The sequence below is a fragment of the Heteronotia binoei genome, chromosome 4 (assembly GCF_032191835.1).
Source record: "Heteronotia binoei isolate CCM8104 ecotype False Entrance Well chromosome 4, APGP_CSIRO_Hbin_v1, whole genome shotgun sequence".
Taxonomy (NCBI): domain Eukaryota; kingdom Metazoa; phylum Chordata; class Lepidosauria; order Squamata; family Gekkonidae; genus Heteronotia; species Heteronotia binoei.
The window spans coordinates 3,044,284-3,063,190 of record NC_083226.1 but is presented as its reverse complement, the minus strand read 5'-3'; the positions used below and the strand labels follow the sequence as shown (position 1 = coordinate 3,063,190).

General features: G+C 44.6%; 1 protein-coding gene across 1 annotated transcript; it reads left to right on the top strand.

Moving 5' to 3' along the window:
* Positions 1-901: 901 nt before the first annotated feature.
* On the top strand, positions 902-6,109 carry LOC132570244 (dual specificity protein phosphatase 13-like). Its single transcript, XM_060236708.1, has 3 exons — positions 902-1,071; positions 3,884-4,104; positions 5,852-6,109. Exons 1-3 carry the CDS (start codon positions 920-922, stop codon positions 6,061-6,063), a joined length of 585 nt encoding a protein of 194 aa, XP_060092691.1. The 5' UTR covers positions 902-919; the 3' UTR covers positions 6,064-6,109.
* The last annotated feature ends 12,798 nt before the right edge of the window (positions 6,110-18,907 follow it).

The window sequence follows — 18,907 nt, the reverse complement described above, 5'->3', positions numbered from 1 at the left end:
AGACCACCTGGGATCGGGCCTTTTCCATTGTGGCCCCACTGCTGTGGAATCAACTCCCGGAGGAGGTAAGGGCCCTGCGATGTTTAGACCAATTTCGCAGGGCCTGTAAGACATACCTCTTCAAAATAGCCTTCGCCCATACCGAGCTAAGATAATGTCGCTGTGTATGTTTTCTTTTTCTTCCCACTGAACTTATGAAGACCTATTTAGCACCTTAATGTCAATTTTAATGTAACTGTATATTGATTTATGATGATTTTATTGCTATGTATGATTTTATTGTATTGTATTGCATTTATACGTTGTGAGCCGCCCTGAGCCTGCTTGTGCGGGGAGGGTGGGATACAAATAAAAAGTATTATTATTATTACCCCCCCCCAAAAAAAAAAAAACTTGCTGACTACTCCCAGACCGAGAGAGGTGAAGCTGCAATGTACCCGTAACCGGGCCTTCTCCTCTGTAGCCCCGAGCCTATGGAACCAACTTCCAGAGGAAATGCGGGCCCTGCGGGACCTTGAACAATTCCGCAGGGCCTGCAAGACCTTCCTCTTCCGACTGGCTTTTGCTGACGAAGAAAGAAATTGCTAATGATAACCGCCATCCTAAAAGAACAGTATTAGCACTTTTATTAACTTAATTAACTATTTTTAAACCTAATCAGAATTTTAATGCTTAAATGTAATTTTGTGGGTTTTGCTTTCTTTGTATAATTGAAATTTGTATGATGTTGTTAGCCGCCCTGAGCCTGCTTCGGCGGGGAGGGCGGGATACAAATAAAATTATCTATCTATCTAGCTATCTATTATATTATTATCTAAAAATCAAACTGAGCTCCTCTTTTTGCATTTGGGGAAAAAATCTCTTTCTCTCTTTTGCCCCCAGAAATACTTTTAGAAGTGCAAGTTGGCAAAAGGCAGGTATGAGCTGTGCCTCCAAGAACAGCAGCAACCCAGAGAGCAAAACGCACTACCAGACGCCGGCCCTCTCTGAACTGCAGGGGCTGGTGTGGAGAAGGGGAGGCTCCGACAACCACGTGGACCAAGTGTGGCCAAACCTCTACCTTGGAGACGCGTAAGGGGATGGGTCTCAAAAAGGCCATTTCACTGTATCTCAGAAAGAGCATTGCAGAACTGGAAAAAAGGTCTAGAGGAGGGCAACCAAGTTGTTTAGAAAAGAGATGACAAAGGCAGGGGGAATGATAGAGGTTTATAAAATTGTGCATGGAGTGGAGAGAATGGACAAAGGGAAAATTTGTCTCCCTCTCCTTCAGCAAACAGAGTTGCTCCTGCCGCCTGTCTATGCTTTCTTGAATCTCACTAGAAGGGCCTTTACTTTAGCTAGGAGTATGCCCTTGCCATCTGCACTAGTAGAGGGGAGGTATAAAGGGACTCCTTATGCACTTATAAGAGCCCCGTGGCGCAGAGTGTTAAAGTTGCAGTACTGCAGTCCTAAGCTCTGCTCACGACCTGAGTTCGATCCCCGGCGGAAGCTGGGTTTTCAGGTAGCCGGCTCCAGGTTGACTCCGCCTTCCATCCTTCTGAGGTTGGTAAAATGAGTCCCCAGCTTGCTGGGGGGGAAAGTGTAGATGACTGGGGAAGGCAATGACAAATCACCCCATTAAAAAAGTCTGCCGTGAAAACATTGTGAAAACAACGTCACCCCAGAGTCGGAAACGACTAGTGCTTGCACAAGGGACGTTTCCTTTCCTATGCACTTAGGCTGTGTTCCTGTTCCCAGCCTGAAATAGATTCTCTGGAGCATATATTTTTTTAATTGTTCTTTTCATACGGCAAGCTGAAGGGAAATGATCAGTCTGCTGTTGGAAGGGTTCCCTAGTAGATCAAATACACTCAAATTAGATTCTCTTCTGTCAGGCAGGAACCACCAGACAACAAGACAGGGGGCTAGGTTCTGTTCCCAGGTTTATAAAGAACGCAAAAAGCAAGACAAATAGGCCAAAATGTAAATCTTTTAACAAATTTTAAAGTGAATCTTAAAAAGGTTTAAAGGGTTAAATAACAATAAATTCTTTTTTTATTGTTATAACCCTCAAGTCATCAAATTTTAACATGCCAATTCTTTACGGGATTTTTTATAAGGTTGTTCTAGATGACTAAAATGTTCTGGTCAATGACTGTAAGAATAACTTGAATTGAACTGTCTCCCTCTCCCCACAGACAAGAACCTGAGGGCATCCAATTAACACCTTTCATTCCCTCTGACAGCTCAGTGAAGAGCTGAGGTGGGACATTTAGGTTTCTGATGGGAACCATAATTGAGCAGGCAGGGGGTTCTGTCTGCCTGGAACCAAAGAGGACTAGATGTTCTGAACTGGACCCAAACAGAGAGTTTCGCTACATGCAGGAGAACATGGTATAGATGTCCTTCCAGAGCTCACTTTGTCCTTCAAAAGCCCAGTTAAATGTGCTTATAATTTAGGGTTGCCAAGTCCCCCGCTTCACATAGCGGTTGACTTTTGCATGCGAAGCGCACACGCTTCATAATGACGTCACCCGGAAGTGGTGTCATCAAAATGGTGGCACCTGTGCGGGTACCACTGTAGGCGTTTCTGGGAAAACTCTATGGTTTTCCCAGATGCTCTAGCCATTTGGGAGGTAAAAACTCTATGGTATAGAGTTTTCCCAAATGGCTAGAGTGACTGGGAAAACCATAGAGTTTTCCTGGAAACGCCTAGAGCTGTCCCGCACGGGCTGCTGCCATTTTGATGACATCACTTCTGGGTAACATCATCACACCAGCGATGTAGGGGGAGGTTCCAATGTTGGCCCAATGTTGGGAACTTCCTGGGCGGGGGATTCCCTGCCTGGACCGGGGGCTTGGCAGTCCTAACTTATATATGTTTGTTTCTTTATATACCCCTGGGATTTAAAGCGGCTTAAAACATTGTTCTCCTCTCCTCCATTTTACCCTCACTGCAACCCTGTGAGGAAAGCCAGGCTGAGACCAATTCCCCACTCGCCTTGTGCTGCTCTCACGCTCCTCTTCTCTGCGGGGCGTCCATTGAATTTCACATGATCTGCCTCGGGGCTGCAACTCGCTTCGTCTTTTTCGTGCGGAAAACAGAAACTGGTTTTTAGAGGATCTTGTTTGCTGTGCGAAAGAGGCGGAGCAAGTTGGGCAGCTTGTGTGAAATCCAACCGAAGCCCCGCGGAGAAGAGGAGAGTGAGAGTGGGGTAAGGCTAGTGGGGAATCAGTCTGAAAGTCTGTGACAGCCCGAGGTCCCACAGCCAGTTTCCATTACCTGAGTTGACCAAGCCCACCACCACTAGAGTTGCCAATCGCCAGCTGAGGGCAGGGGTTCCCCCAGTTTGGAGGCCCTCCTCCTGCTTCAGGGTCATCAGAAAGCACGGGGGGGGGAGGGAAATGTCTACTGGGCACCCCATTATCCCCTATGGAGACCAATTCCCATAGGGAATAATGGAGAATTGGTCTGTGGGTATCTGAGGCTCTGGGGGGAGCTTTTTTTTTTTTTTTTTGTAGATGCACCAGATTTTCAGCATAGCATCCACTGCCTCTCCTCAAAAGACCCTCCAAGTTTCAAAACAATAGGAGTGAGGGATCCAGTTCTATGAGCCCCCAAAGAAGGTGCCCCTGTCCTTCATTATTTCCAACGAAGGGAAGGCTTTGAAAAGGTGTGCCTTTAAATGTGATGGCCGGAACTCCCTTTGGAGTTCAATTATGCATGTCAAACCCTTGCTCCTGGCTCCACCCCCAAAGTCTCCTGGCTCCACAACCAAAGTCCCCAGATATTTCTTGCATGGGACTTGGCAACCCTAAGCACCACTCTGTGCCGTACACCTCACTGGCCGCCAATGCAGAGGCGACTTGTGGTTTGAATGTTGCCTTCGTTATCTTTTGACAGGTGGGCAGCTAGAAGCAAGGCCCTCCTTCAGGAACTGGGCATCACCCATATCCTCAATGCGGCAGACGGGCCGTACAACATCAACACTGGAGCTCGGTATTACAGGGACCTGCCCGTCGAGTATTATGGGGTGCAGGCCTTTGACGATACCGCCTTTGATATAAGCATCTTCTTCCAGGATGCGGCTAATTTCATCCACAAAGCCTTGAAGATCGGAGAAGGTAAGGGTGGTGAGTGGCTAGCTTTCCATTGCCTGTTATGTGTGTCCAGGGCTTTTTTGTATCAGGCGCTCCTTTGCATATTAAGCCACAAACCCCTGATGTAGCCAATCCACCAAGAGCTTACAGTAGGCCCTGTACTAACAGCCCTTTAAGCTCTTGGCCTCATAGGCAAAGGAGTTCCTGCTACAATAAAAGCCCTGTAGTGTGTCCCGAGCTGTTATGATTTGTGCCAAAACTACGACCAGAGCCCTTGTAGCATAGTGCAGAATGTCAGACTAGGCCATGGCAGATCGAGGTTCAAATCCCCTCTCTTCCAGTTTGGTGTAGTGGTTAAGTGCATGGATTCTTATCTGGGAGAACTGAGTTTGATTTCCCACTCCTCCACTTGCAGCTGCTGGAATGGTCTTGGGCCAGCCATAGCTCTTGCAGGAGTTGTCCTTGAAATGGCAGCTTCTGGGAGAGCTCTTCAGCCCCACCCACCTCTCAGGGTGTCTGTTGTGGGGGAAGAAGGTAAAGGAGATTGTAGGCTGCTCTGAGACTCTGTCCTTGAAATGGCAGCTTCTGGGAGAGAGTATTACAAGGCAATAATTGGAGTCTGTTAATTTCTCTGTTGCTTGCAAGTCTGGCTTAAACGGAGGACATGTCTACCAGCAATTTCCCGAAGCTGAAGCATCCATGGGTTTTTCCTCGTTGTAGTCATTTGCATTAAAAAGGTAAAGGTAGTCCCCTGTGCAAGCCCCAGTCGTTTCCGACTCTGGGGTGATGTCGCATCACAACGTTTTCATGGCAGACTTTTTACAGGGTGGTTTGCCCTTGCCTTCCCCAGTCATTTACACTTCCCCCCCAGCAAGCTGGGTATTCATTTTACCGACCTCGGAAGGATGGAAGGCTGAGTCAACCTGGAGCCGGCTACCTGAACCCAGCTTCCACCAGGATAAGAACATAAGAACATAAGAGAAGCCATGTTGGATCAGGCCAATGGCCCATCCAGTCCAACACTCTGTGTCACACAGTGGCCAAAATTCTTTTTACACACACACACATTATATACAGTGTGTGTGTGTGTGTGTGTGTGTGTATAGTATATATATATATATATATATATATATATATATATATATATATATATATATATATATATATATATATATATATATACTATATACACACACACACACACTGTGGCTAATAGCCACTAATGGACCTCTGCTCCATATTTTTATCTAACCCCCACTTGAAGCTGGCTATGCTTGTAGCTGCTACCACCTCCTGTTGCAGTGAATTCCACCTGTTAATCACCCTTTGGGTGAAGAAGTACCTCATTTTATCCATTCTAAACCGACTGCTCTGCAATTTCATCGAATGCCCACGAGTTCTTGTATTGTGAGAAAGGGAGAAAAGTACTTCTTTCTCTACCTTCTCCATCCCATGCATAATCTTGAAAACCTCTATCATGTCACCCCACAGTCAACGTTTCTCCAAGCTAAAGAGTCCCAAGCGTTTCAACCTTTCTTCATAGGGAAAGTGTTCCAAACCTTTAATCATTCTAGTTGCCCTAAGGATCAAACTTAAGTCCTGAGCAGAGGGCTCGTACTGCAGCTTTATCACTCTGCGCCACGAGGCTCAGTCACTTGCATTACTGCAGCATTAATAGATTCATTTCCCAGCATGAACACTGTGGGAGAAAGAAAGGCTTTTGTGTGCTTCTTGTATAGCCGGGCGCTGCTCTCTTCTTGTTTCTCTGCAGGCAAAGTGTTTGTGCACTGCGCGATGGGGTTAAGTCGCTCGGCAGCTTTGGTCCTGGCTTACTTGATGATCCATGAACACCTGACGCTTGTGGAGGCCTTAAGAGCGGTCGATTCACACCGAGGTGTCTGCCCGAACACAGGATTCCTCAGCCAGCTCCGGGCCTTGGACATTAGATTAAATAATGAGAGAGATGGTTTCCCAGCACTGTGAGAACAAGATGGTGACTCAGCATTGCAAGGACAGTATTACGGATCAAAGGAGGAGACATCAGTTAATATTTCCATTACTTTCTAAATTTAAACCTCTGGATAATTATCTGAAATTTGCAGATGTCGTGCTACTGAAATACTTATTGGAAGATAGGACAAAGCAGTAGACAAGTTCACCTTTAAGACCAACTAAGTTTTATTCAGAATGTCAGCTTTCGTATGCTCTTAAGCAGACTTCATCAGACAAAATGGACAAATCAGACAAATCCATTTTGTGAAATGAAGTCTGCTTAAGAGCATACGAAAGCTGACATTCTGAATAAAACTTAGTTGGTCTTCAAGGTGCACTTGTCTACTGCTTTGTTCTATTGCTTCAGACCAACACGGCTGCCGACTGGGATCTTCTTATTGGAAGATACTAAGAAGTCTGTAATTCAGGCAGTAGCAAAATATTGTTTTTTAGCCATAAATAAGTGGAAGTTTTTAACAAAGTAGAGATGATTAATAATGCCATTTTTAAGGTTTAACATTGGTGGAATATAAGAATGCTTTTATGTAGTCAGAAATTATGGTCTGTGACTATGAGATTTTGTATATTGTTATTGCTGGTTAATTGACCATAATAAATTGGAAATCGAATTGAATTGGATCAAAGGAGGCAGACTGTGATTTTCGGCAGTTCATTATGTGTTTTATATTAGATCCAGGATCTGGAGTTGTTCCAGGCCAGGTTCTACCCAGGTCTCTGGGTGAACTGGCTGGTGGAATTGCTATGAAGTATTCTGGGAGGCTATGGTTCCTCAATATGGCACCATGGGCACCTGAGGATACCTTTCTTGGCACCAACCAAGTGTTTTCTAGAAGCTGGTAGGTCTAGGTGGGGCTCCAAACCAGCAATGCTTCTGATTTGCCAGCGGAGATCTGATTGGCTATTAGGATTGCCAAGTCCCCTGCATTCTCCAGTGGCATTCTCCAACCGACGGGGGGAACCTCCCCCGACGTTGCTGACATGATGATGCCACCCAGAAGTGACGTCATCGCGCTGGTAATGTTGCGCACGGTCACTCTAGGCATTTCCAGGAAAGCTCTATGGTTTTCCCAGACACTCTTGCCATTTGGGAGGGAAAACTCTATGGTACCTATTGTACCATAGAGTTTCCCTCCCAAATGGCTAGAGCTTCTGGGAAAACATAGTTTCTGAGAAACGCCTAGAGTGGCCGCCGCACAACGGTGTGATGACAGCGCGGTTTCCCCCGCCAGCCTAATGTTGGGAACCTCCCGGGTGAGGGAACTCCCACCCAAACCGGGGACTTGACAGCCCTATTGGCTATGCAGGTTAAGATGACATTTTTTCAGTGCTAGCTGCCGCCACAGTATTTTTTTAATATCCTCTGTCAGTCCTCTTTCCTGGTGTGTTTTTAGCCACCCTTCTTCTCCCCTGCTACACTTTGGGGGCTCCACTTCCTGCAGTAGCCATTTTGCAGCTGCACCCCATTACCCTGTGTCAAGAACAGAGACAACAATGTATAGTGGTAAGAATCAGCCTACTATCTGGGAAGCCTAGGTTCAAAATGACCGGTCTACAAAGGAACGTGCTGGGTGAACTTGGTCTGGACACACAGCCTAATGCACCTCACTGGCTTGTTGTTATTCCTCATCTAAATATTTCACAGTTTTCCTACTGAGAAAGACTGGCTCATGAGGGCATGAATATAGTGAAAAAGAGGAAGAGGCAAGGGGGAGGCAGACCCAGTTGCACCAAAGAGAGCTGTGGCACAATGAGCTGAACAAAACCCATGCAAACGCACAGTGTAGCTGTAGCAAGGCACAGGGAAGATCATACCTTGAATAAAACTTTGTTGATCTTAAATGTGCCTCTCGACTCAATTTTTGTTCCACACACACACCCATGGTAGTAAGGGCAGAGCCTCCACCAGTGCAGGGAAGAGAGGATTGCCTTGGTATCCTGTGTGATTGTAGGAGTCTGGCAAAGCAAGCTCTCACTCATTCCCTCCCTCCCCAAGGGAGGAGGGGGAGGAGCCTCAGCCAATGAAGAAAAGAGAGAGCCCTTTTCTATCTCTCCCATGTGATTTAAGGAGCTGCCCAAAGCGAGCTGTGATGCTGCAGCAGCCCCAGATAAGGAAGCAGAAGAGACCCAGTTGCTCGTGGGATGGATACCAGTCCTGCTGGAGCAGGTTCCACCCCACAGGCCATATTTTTGACACCCCTGGTTTACATAGCTAGTGTTGAAGCACCAATGCCTGATTATGAAATAATAATTTTCATCCTGAACATCTGAAGCAATGTACATTGAATGAGCAGTTGTTTCTCCACAGTGCCCCTTCTTGTTAAGCCTTTGATGGGAGACACGTTCTCATCCCCTCCCACCAGCAGATGTCAGTATAAACCCAGGACTGAAATAACAAGAGAGCTGTAGAAACCTTATCCTGTTCGTAATTATAGGTGTTTATGCACTTTTTTGAGGTGCTCCCCCCCCCCCCCCGGCTGCCAACAGCATGAGAATGAAAGCAAAGGCATTACCAGTGTAATCCCACATTCAAAAATATTTCTCAAAGTTCTTTCTATTGCATCCCTTCTTTGAGGGTAGCATTTTTCAGTCTGAGTCTGATTCCTTAATGGAACCGTGAGATCATTTTCTTGCTGTAAACTATGGCACAAGGACTCCGTTCCACTCTTGGATACTCAAGTAAAACAATCAGCATGTAAATCTGCCAGATCGTTGCTGGAAGTGCTCGTGCCTTTATTTCTAATTAAGTTCCACAGTCAAGAGTATTCCTTTCTGGCAGCTTCATCTCTGATGGGGTTAGGATAGGCACGTTTCACTCTGTCTGATGTCAGAGAGCAAAGTTTGGCATAGTGGTTAAGTGTGTGGGAGAACCGGGTTTGATTCCCCATTCCTCCACTTGCACCTGCTGGAACGGCTTTGGGTCAGCCATAGCTCTCTTGGAGTTGTCCTTGAAAGGGAAGCTTCTGGGAGAGCTCTCTCAGCCCTGCCCTTCTCTGAGAGCCAGTTTGGTGTAGTGGTGAAGTGTGTGGACTCTTATCTGGGAGAACCAGGTTTGATTCCCCACGCCTCCACTTGCAGCTGCTGGAATGGCCTTGAGTCAGCCATAGCTCTGGCAGAGGTTGTCCTTGAAAGGGCAGCTGCTGTGAAAGTCCTCTCAACCCCACCCACCTCACAGGGTGTCTGCTGTGGAGAAGGAAGGTAAAGGAGATTGTGAGCCACTCTGAGACTCTGAGATTCAGAGTGGAGGGCGGGATATTAATCCAATATCTTCTTCTTCTGATTCAGAGAGAAGGGTGGGGTATAAATCTGCGGTCTTCTTGTTCTTCTTCTTGTTCTGTACCTTTTGCCTGGGGCAACAAGAAAAAAACTTATCTCACGGTGTCAATCCAGGATGACTCGATTGACGCTGATTCATGCTAGCTGAGAATCCTATCGGATCTGGGCTTCTCTCCACGGCTGCCCCAGCTGCCTTTCACACAAATGTTTGGAAGTCCGCTCAGAGGACGCAGATCATGGTTTATAATTAACACAATTAAAAATAGCATTTGCATAAACTGGATGCAGGGAACAGGGCTGGGAAGCGGTTGTGCAACGGCCGGCCGAGAAGGCAGCGCAGGAGGGGCATCATCTCCTAAAACAGTCGACGGAGCTGCTCCAACCCCCCAGAAAGGCAAGTACTTTTTAAGGTTGTTTACAAACCGATACCCCCCCCCCCCGGATTCGTGGGGAGGTTGCAATGTTTATTGCATGAGCTGTTGAACAACCACTGCATGTCATGTTGTGTTTGGGGTTCCTGGTCAGGCTGTGCTGATTGAAGGACTGTGGGTAGTTCACAATTAGGGTCTTGCAACACATGGGTTTGGAGTCCATTAATGAGACTAATGAGATTCAGGGGCTATGAGCTTCTGAGAGTCAAAGCCCCCTTCTTCGGGTACCCTTGACTCTCAAAAGATGAAAACTTGCAAACCTTATGCCTTGAATAAAACTCGGTTGGTCTTAAAGGTGCCACTGGACCCTTCCTTTGTTCTGTTGCTTCAGACCAACACAGCTGCCCACCTGGATCTAATTCAAAAACCTGGTTGGTCTCTGAGGTGTTCCTGGGCTTGAATCGAGCTGTTCTACTGCAGACCAACACGGCTGCCATCTGAGACTAGCAATACCTGGGAGTAGGGCTGCCAGGTCCAATTCAAGAAATATCTAGGGACTTTGGGGGCGGAGCCAGGAGACTTTGGGGGTGGAGCCAGGAGCAAGGTTGTGACAAGCGCAACTGAACTCCAAAGGGAGTTCTGGCCATCACATTTAAAGGGACTGCACACCTTTAAATGCCTTCCCTCCATTGGAAATAATGGATTGGGGCACCTTCTTTTGGGGCTCATAGAATTCGACCTGCTGGTCCAATATGTTTTACATTTGGAGGGTATTTAGAGGAGAGGCACTAGATGCAGTGCTGAAAATTTTGTTCCTCTACCTCAAATAACAGCCCTCACAGAGCCCCAGATACCCATGGATTGATTCTCCATTATACCCTATGGAACCCGGTCTCCATAGGGTATAATGGAGTGCCTAGCAGACATTTCCCTCCCTGCCCCCTGCTTTCTGATAACCTGGAAGTGAAGGGAGGGTCTCCAAACCCCTGCCCCCAACTGGGAATTGGCAACCCTACCAGAGATTATAGCTCTCTGACTGCCTAGGTGAAACCCAGCACACACTGTTTCAAGGGTGATATTTAAGGGCTCCGAGCAATGAGAGGGAAAGGGTTTGACTGAGCTGAAATATAATCTGGTTTATACTTTAAAAAAAAAAGTTGAATGTTCTAAACCAGAGAGATCTATCCAGAAAATCTGAAAATTCGAGCGTACCTGGGACAAATCCTTGAAAAATTCAAATCATTCATATTTCTCATCAGGAGCAAAACATCCCACTGGTGAGAATTCCAGAATGCTGTCCTTACATGACTGAAGCTTCATGCATGTGAGCAGCTAAAGGCATACCCCAAAATCCAGCAGTTTACTTGGAACCCTGAGATCAAAAATCCAATTTTTAAATACTACTTGCCTTTTTATATTCAGATTTCTCGCATGCAGAGTTGATATTGGAGAACCCAAAAGAAAATCTTCCCCCAGAATCAGCTTTGCTCTATATTTGACAGGGTGGTTGTAATGGTTTTGCTGAGACCCCTAATCTGGGATGACCCCTCTGAAGTGTTCTGACTCTGAGGTGATGCTGTTAGGTGGATCTGTAACTGGTTGATTGCTTGTGAATGGTTCCTCATCCCCTTGGAGAGGAGTGACAAGCGGAGTGCCTCAGGGAATCTGACCTCAGACCTGTGTTGGTTGACGTCTTTATAAATGATTTGGATGAAGGAATAGAGGGAATGCTTATTAAATTTGCCGATGATACTAAATTGGGAGAGGTTGCAAATACAGTAGAAGACAGAAACAGAATATAGGATGACCCTGACAGGCTGGAAAACTGGGCTAAAACCAATAAAATGAATTTTAACAGGGAGAAATGTAAAGATCTGCATTTAGGTAGGAAAAATCAAATGCATAATTATAGGATGAGGGAGATTTCTCTTGGCAGTAGTATCTCCAAAAAAGGATCTAGAAGTCTTAGTACATATACTGAACATAAGTCAGCAGCGTGATGCAGTAGCAAAAAAAGACAAATGCAGTTTTGGGATGTATCAACAGAAGTATAGTGTCCGGATCATGCAAAATGATGGTAGCGCTTAACTCTGCTCTGGTAAGACCTCACCTAAAGTACTGCGTTCAGTTTTGCACACCACAATTTAAGAAGAATATAGACAAGCTGGAACATGTCTGAAGGAGGACAACAAAGATGATGAGGGGTCTGGAGACCAGAGGAAAGGTTGAAGGAGAGCATCAAGAAACTCAATCTCTTTCTCTCGACCAGAACACATATTGACCCAATCAATCTGTGGGTAGTTAAAATCACCTATTACAACAGTTTTTACGTTTAGCTGCTATCGTTAATCCTTCCATCATATTATAATCGTCCTCTATCTTTTGATTTCGTGGGTGATAACAAACTCCCATAGTTAAATTTCCTTTTGGGCCCTCTATTTCAACCCAAAGCATTTCTAAAAGGGAATCTAATTATCTGACCTCAGTCTTACTGGACCGTATACCCTCTCTGACATACAAGCCACCCCACCTCCAACCCTTCCCTCCCTATCCTTAATTTATATCCAGGAATCACCATGTCCCACTGATTCTCCTCATTCCACCAAGTTTCTGAAATTCCCACAATGTCTATGTTTTCTCCCAACACTAAACATTCCAACTCACCAGTTTTACTTCAAACACTTCTACCATTTGCATACAAACATCTATAATTTCCCAGGCAAACTAGGCCCGCCACCTTCCTCCTGCCGCCTCGAGACTTTGGCAGACACTCCATACTGTTTGTCACCATCTCAGTGGACAACTCTGATCCATTACCCAGTAGAAAAGTAACAGCTAACCCTTCATCTCTTTGAGATGAGTCCTCCTGAACCAGAGACATTTCATCTCCTGTCGGCTTTCCCCCAACATTTAGTTCAAAAACTGCTCTGCCACCTTTTTGATTTTAAGCGCCAGCAGCCTGGTTCCATCTGGGGACAAGTGGAGTCCATCTCTTTTGTACAGCTCCCACTTGTTCCAGAAAGCATCCAGTGCCTAACAAACTTAAACCCTTCCTCCTTACACCATCGTCTCATCTAATTTGTGCCTGTCTCTCCTGCCCTGCACGTGGAACAGGTAGCACTTCTGAGAAGGCTACCATAACAGGTTAGTGAGGCAAGATCTTCCCTTACAGAACCCATGCTGAGTCTTCCTCAAGAGGATGCTGCAGAGTTGTTTTCTGTTGCCCCAGAAGATCGGACCAAAACCAACGAGTTGAAATTAAATCAATAGAGTTTTTGACTAAACATCAGGAAGAACTTCCTGACGGTTAGAGCGGTTTCTCAGTGGAACAGGCTTCCTCGGGAGGTGGTGGGCTCTCCTTCTTTGGAAGTTTTTAAACAGATGCTAGATGGCCATCTGACAGCAATGCTGAAGCTGCGAACATAGGTAGATCATGAGAGAGAGGGCAGGAAGGGTTGTATCAGTTCTCCTGGCCCTTTCTTACATGACCAAGAAAATGCTGATTGCCACTTTGGGATCAGGAAGCAGTTTTTCTCCAGGCCAGTTTGTCCAGGGATCCTGGAGTTTTTTGCCATCTTCTGGGCATGGAGCCTGCAGGGGTCACTGTGTGTGTGTGTTGGGGGAGAGGTATTGTGAATTTCATGCGTCGTGCAGAGGGTTGGACTAAATTATTCTGGAGGTCCCTTCCAACGCTATGATTCTATTCTATGACATGTGTTATGCTGCCTTCCTTAGTGTTTCCTACTTATTTTTGCTGTCTCCAAATGCTCTCACCTTAGAATCCCTAGCTGAATCAAAAGACCAGAATGGCTTAGTCATATTAGTTAGAATGACAGAATGGTCAGTGAGTCGGGGTAGTTCTGAGGTAAATAAAACAGCTGTTTTCTCTGAAACATGAATAGAGTTTATTTAGAAGTATGACAGCGTAATGGTTTCTGTATGGTTGATAAGGGTAATGGTTTCAGATAGGTATGTAAGTATAATGGTTTCAGATAGGTACAGTTCTTTTTCCTCTAAAGTTCCGTAAACAGACCAAGCCATGAAGGCTTATTTCCTAACTTTACACTTCGGCTAATACCTTGCACAAAGCTTAGTTCCAATCCAATCAATCACACCTTTATTGGCATAACCAAAAGAGGTATACAGAGACTTGTCAACCAAACAACGATCAGATATGTCGGTTCAAAACATAAAAGGCTAAACTAAGATTAAGATCATAATAAAACCTGCTTAGAATAATTTTTAACAACTTCAGCCAAAAATTTGGCAACAGCTTTTGTGATATCAATTATGTTGTCATTTAATACAAAACGGCAATCAATCCTATTTTCTTGAATGTAGGACAGTAAGGAAAGACTATGTAACAGAACCTTCCAGAGATTAGTATACGTTGGCAGTTCAATAAAATACGCTGGATGGAATCTGGCAAGCTTGACCCGCAGAGTAAATGTCTCTCGCTAAAGGAGACTTGAAGAAATCTCCCATAGAGAACATTGAAGGGAAATGCATTCATCCTAGCCAGCATAAAAGCTCTCCGATGTTGCGGATTATCTAGTTCAGATAAATATTTGGCCATTTTCCTGGCTGTCTGATGAAGTCCAAGTGAGGCAGGAGAGCAAGTATAAAATTGGACAGGACACAGTTTATGAGATTCTAGATCTAAGATTCTCTGTTTGTTAAATTTAAAATTATGATTCATCAGATAAAAATAGATTGTCAATTGCAATTCCCCTGTGTTTGAGCTTCGACATGATTCCATCTTATCAAGCAGCATTATAAGTGTCTCTTTTTAGGTAGTTGAGCAAGCTAGCTGGTTCAGCCCTATAAAATATCCGTAACCAATATTTAAAAGTTAGAGTCCAAGCTTTTGTTTCAATCAGAGATTGGCCTGTTTCTGAAAAGATTACAAAATAAGGAACACAGTTGGGGATTCCTAAAAGTTGTCACAGAAATGCAGTCTGGATATTTTCTATTTTTTGGTTCAGAGCATTAATCCACAGAGGTCTTAGGGGTCTTAGTGGATCATACGCTGAACATGAGTCAACAGTGTGATGCGGTGGCTAAAAAAGCAAATGCAATTTTGGGCTGTATCAACAGAAGTATAGTGTCCAGATCACGTGATGTGATGGTATCACTTTACTCTGTTCTGGGAAGACCTCACCTGGAGTATTGTGTTCAGTTTTGGGTACCACATTTTAAGAAGGATATAGACAAGCTAGAACGAGTCCAGAGGAAGGCGACGGAAGATGGTGAGGGGTCTGGAGACCAAGTCCTATGAGGAAAGGCTGAAGGAGCTTGGCATGTTTAGCTTGGAGAGGAGACAGTTGAGAGGTGATATGATCACCATCTTCAAGTACTTGAAAGGCTGTCGTATAGAGGATGGTGTGGCATTATTTTCTGTGTCCCCAGAAGGTTGGACCAGAACCAATGGGTTGAAATTAAATCAAAAGAGTTTCCGGCTCAACATCAGGAAGCACTTCCTGACAGTTAGAGCGATTCCTCAGTGGAACGGGCTTCCTCGTGAGGTGGTGGGCTCTCCTTCCTTGGAGGTTTTTAAACAGAGGCTAGATGGCCATCTGACAGCAATGAGGATCCTGTGAATTTAGGGGGAGGTATTTGTGAGTTTCCTGCATTGTGCAGGGGGTTGGACTAGATGACCCTAGAGGCCCCTTCCAACTCTATGATCCTAGGGATACCATACAAAATTTCTGATAGTGTTTTAGCATTAAAAGCTCTGAATGCAGCAGGCAAACATTGGTTACCTTTTTAATAATAAAACTGTTGATTTGAGATGAAGAACAACTAGCTATATTTATTATTCTGTCACGGTGAACTGCCCATTTGAGATTGTAATTAAAGATTATGCCCAAATATTTAAAACAGTTGGATTGCTCGATTTCCTGCTTGCCTATATACCATTTTTGTGGTCACCAACTTTTAGAAAAGTTAGATTTGGAATAGTTTATAGCAAGTGAGTTAACCTTATACAGGTTTCTCATGAGGCATGTGAGGTGATCTGGTACTCCCATCTCTTGAAGGACTTGCCACGGTTTTGTCAAGCATGGTAAAATTCCACTGGTAATTGATTGTAAAGTAATAAATGTAAAGTAATAAATAAATAAATAAATTGTTTTAGGGTCCTCCATAAAGGTGGCCTGTGAAATATTATGGAGGACCAGGGTCTATTAACTCTGTTATTCTTTCCTCCTCCCCCTTCTTGCTTTATTGCTTGCAAAGTAGAACTAGAGAGAAACAAAACTAACTTGAGAAAGAGTAATCAGCACCTTCCCATACATTCCTGTTAGGGAACATGGCACATCAGGGGAAAGCAAGGACAGAGTCCTGATAATGCTATGAGAATGTAGACATTTATGATAGTTTATGTGTGAGAGCGCATCCTCGCCCCCACCTTTTGGAATCCTTTTGGAAGTATGCCTTAAAACTATTGTATCAATGTATATTTAGCATCACTCTCAAGAATCTGTTACACAGAAAGTATCGGTCTATCAATAAACGTAGTTTTGTATCAAACCTGACTTGTCATTGAAACCGCATGCTTGACAGGTTTGTTGTGATTCACACAATCAAAGGCTTTAGAATAGTCAATGAAGCAGAAATAGATGTTTTCCTGATACTCCCATGCTTTCTCCATAATCCATCGAATGTTGGCAATTTGATCTCTAGTTCCTCTACTTCTCCGAAACCCAGCTTGTAGTTCCTGATCTACATACTGCTGAAGCCTAGCTTGTAGGATCTTTAACATGACCTTGCTGGCATGTGAAATGAGTGCAATGGTGAGATAGTTTGAACATTCCTTGGTATTATCCTTCTTTGGGATCTTTTCCAATCCTATGGCCCCTGTTGTGTTTTCCAAATTTGTTGACATAATGTGTGCATCACTTTAACAGCATCATCTTTTAGGACTGTGAATAGCTCAACTAGGATACCATCATCTCCGCTTGCTTTGTTGTTAGTAATGCTTTCTAAAGCCCATTTGACTTCACACTCCAGGATGTCTGGCTCAAGGTCAGTGATTTCACTGTCATGGTTGTCCGGGACATTGAGATACTTCTTGTATAATTCTTCTGTGTATTTCATTCTATTATTGTCCTCTATTGCTTTGCATTGTTCCTTCAGGAAGGCCTCCTTATCTCCCCTTGCTGTTCTTTGGAAATCTACATTCAGTTGGATGAATCTTTCCTTTCCACCTTTGCCTTTCGCTTTCCTTCTTTCCTCAGCTATTTGTAAAGCCTCATCAGACAGCCTCTTTGCTTTCTTACATTTCTTTTTCTTTGGGATGGTGCTGATTGCTGCCTTCTGTACAATGTCATGAACCTCTGTCCATAGTTCTTCAAGCATCCTGTCTATCAACTCTAGTTCCTTAAATCTATTCTTCACCTCCACTGTATATTCATAAGGGATGTGATCAAGGTCAAACCTGAATGACCTAATGGCTTCCCCAGTTTTCTTCAGTTTAAGCCTGAATTTTGCGATGAGTAGCTCATGATCTGAGCCGCAGTCAGCTGCAGGTCTTGTTTTTGCTGACTGTAAGGAGCTTCTCCATCTTTGACTGCAGAGTATATAATCAATCTGATTTCAGTGTTGCCCATCAGGTGGTATCCACATGTAGAGTCGCCTTTTAGGTTTTTGGAAGAGGGTGTTCGCTATGACCAGCTTGTTCTCTTGACAAAACTCTGTTAGCATTTACCCGGCTTCATTTTGTTCTCCAAGGCCAAACTTGTCAATTGTTCCGGTCACCTTTTGACTTCCTACTTTGGCATTCCAGTCCCCGATGATGAGAACATCTTTTTTTGGTGTTAATTCTAGGTGTTGTAGATCTTCATAGAATGGGTCCACTTCAGCCTCTTCTGCATCAGTGGTTGGGGCATAGACTTGGATTACTGTGATATTGAATGGTTTGCCTTGTATACGGACCGAGATCATTCTGTTATTTTTGAGATTGTATCCCATTACTGCCTTCCTCACTCTCTTGTTAACTATAAAGGCCACACCATTTCTTCTATGAGACTCTTGCCCACAATAATAGATTTAAGTTAAAATTCACCCATTCCCGTCCATTTTAGTTCACTGATTCCCAAGATGTCGATGTTCAGTCTTGCCATCTCTTGTTTGACCACATCTAGCTTACCTTGATTCATAGATCTTACATTCCACGTTCCAATGCAGTATTGTTCTTTGCAGCATCAGACTGTTCTTTCACCATCAGACACATCCACAGCTGAGCGTCCTTTCAGCTTTGGCCCAGCCGCTTCACTCTTTCTGCGGTTACTTGAACGCTCTTCCCCAGAAGCAAATTGGGCACCTTCTGACCCGAGGGTCTCATCTTCCAGCGCCATATCTTTTAGCCTTTTGTTTCTGTTCATGGGGTTTTCTTGGCAAGAATACTGGAGTGGTTTGCCATTTCCTTCTCCAGTGGCTCACATTTAGTCTGGGTTTTCAGCTGTGGCCTGTCCATCTTGGGCGGCCCAGCATGGCATAGCCCACAGCCTCATTGAACTGTGCAAGCCCTCTCACCATGACAAGGCAGCAATCCATGAGAAGGCAGAACTTTATGGTACCCCAAATTGCTAGTGTCTCCACATGAAACCATAGAGTTTCAAGCGACTTCCTAGAATGTCCCATGCAACATGCCCAGTGCAATACATCACTTCCAAGTGACATCATCACACTTCCAAGTGACATCATCACAAGAAAAAATCCCCCGCCTGAAGCCACAGGGGACTTGGCAACATTACTTGCCACCCAGGCTAATAACTTTCACACAGAACACAGATTTCTCTCACACTTGACAGCATCTCACTCAGTTTCTTCTCACACGCTCTGAACGCTCTCAGTCAACTCCAAACACCACCTCCCTCGGGTAACACAGCCATCCCATCGTCACACATGTCACTCACCCTTCCAGACCTCCTTCCTTACTCAAGAGACTTCCATTGTAAATCACCACAATCTACATATAGAACCCCATATTAAATCTCAGAAATGAAACACACACAAAATATTCACATGACGAAACACCACAGTGGTGTATGTAATCTTTGGATGGACTGAGCCCTATAATGAATATTTAGAATGGGACTGGACCATCCTAACCAAAGTAGAAATTGATCTGTTTCAAGCCTATGAAAGAAGGGGTGGTCTTCAGGTAT

Excerpts from the sequence above, each read along its gene's own strand:
- LOC132570244 (XM_060236708.1), top strand. The coding sequence starts at position 920 with ATGAGCTGTGCCTCCAAGAACAGCAGCAACCCAGAGAGCAAAACGCAC. Across the intron at positions 1,072-3,883 it reads AACCTCTACCTTGGAGACGC|GTGGGCAGCTAGAAGCAAGG; the intron begins GTAAGGGGATGG and ends ATCTTTTGACAG. Across the intron at positions 4,105-5,851 it reads AGCCTTGAAGATCGGAGAAG|GCAAAGTGTTTGTGCACTGC; the intron begins GTAAGGGTGGTG and ends GTTTCTCTGCAG.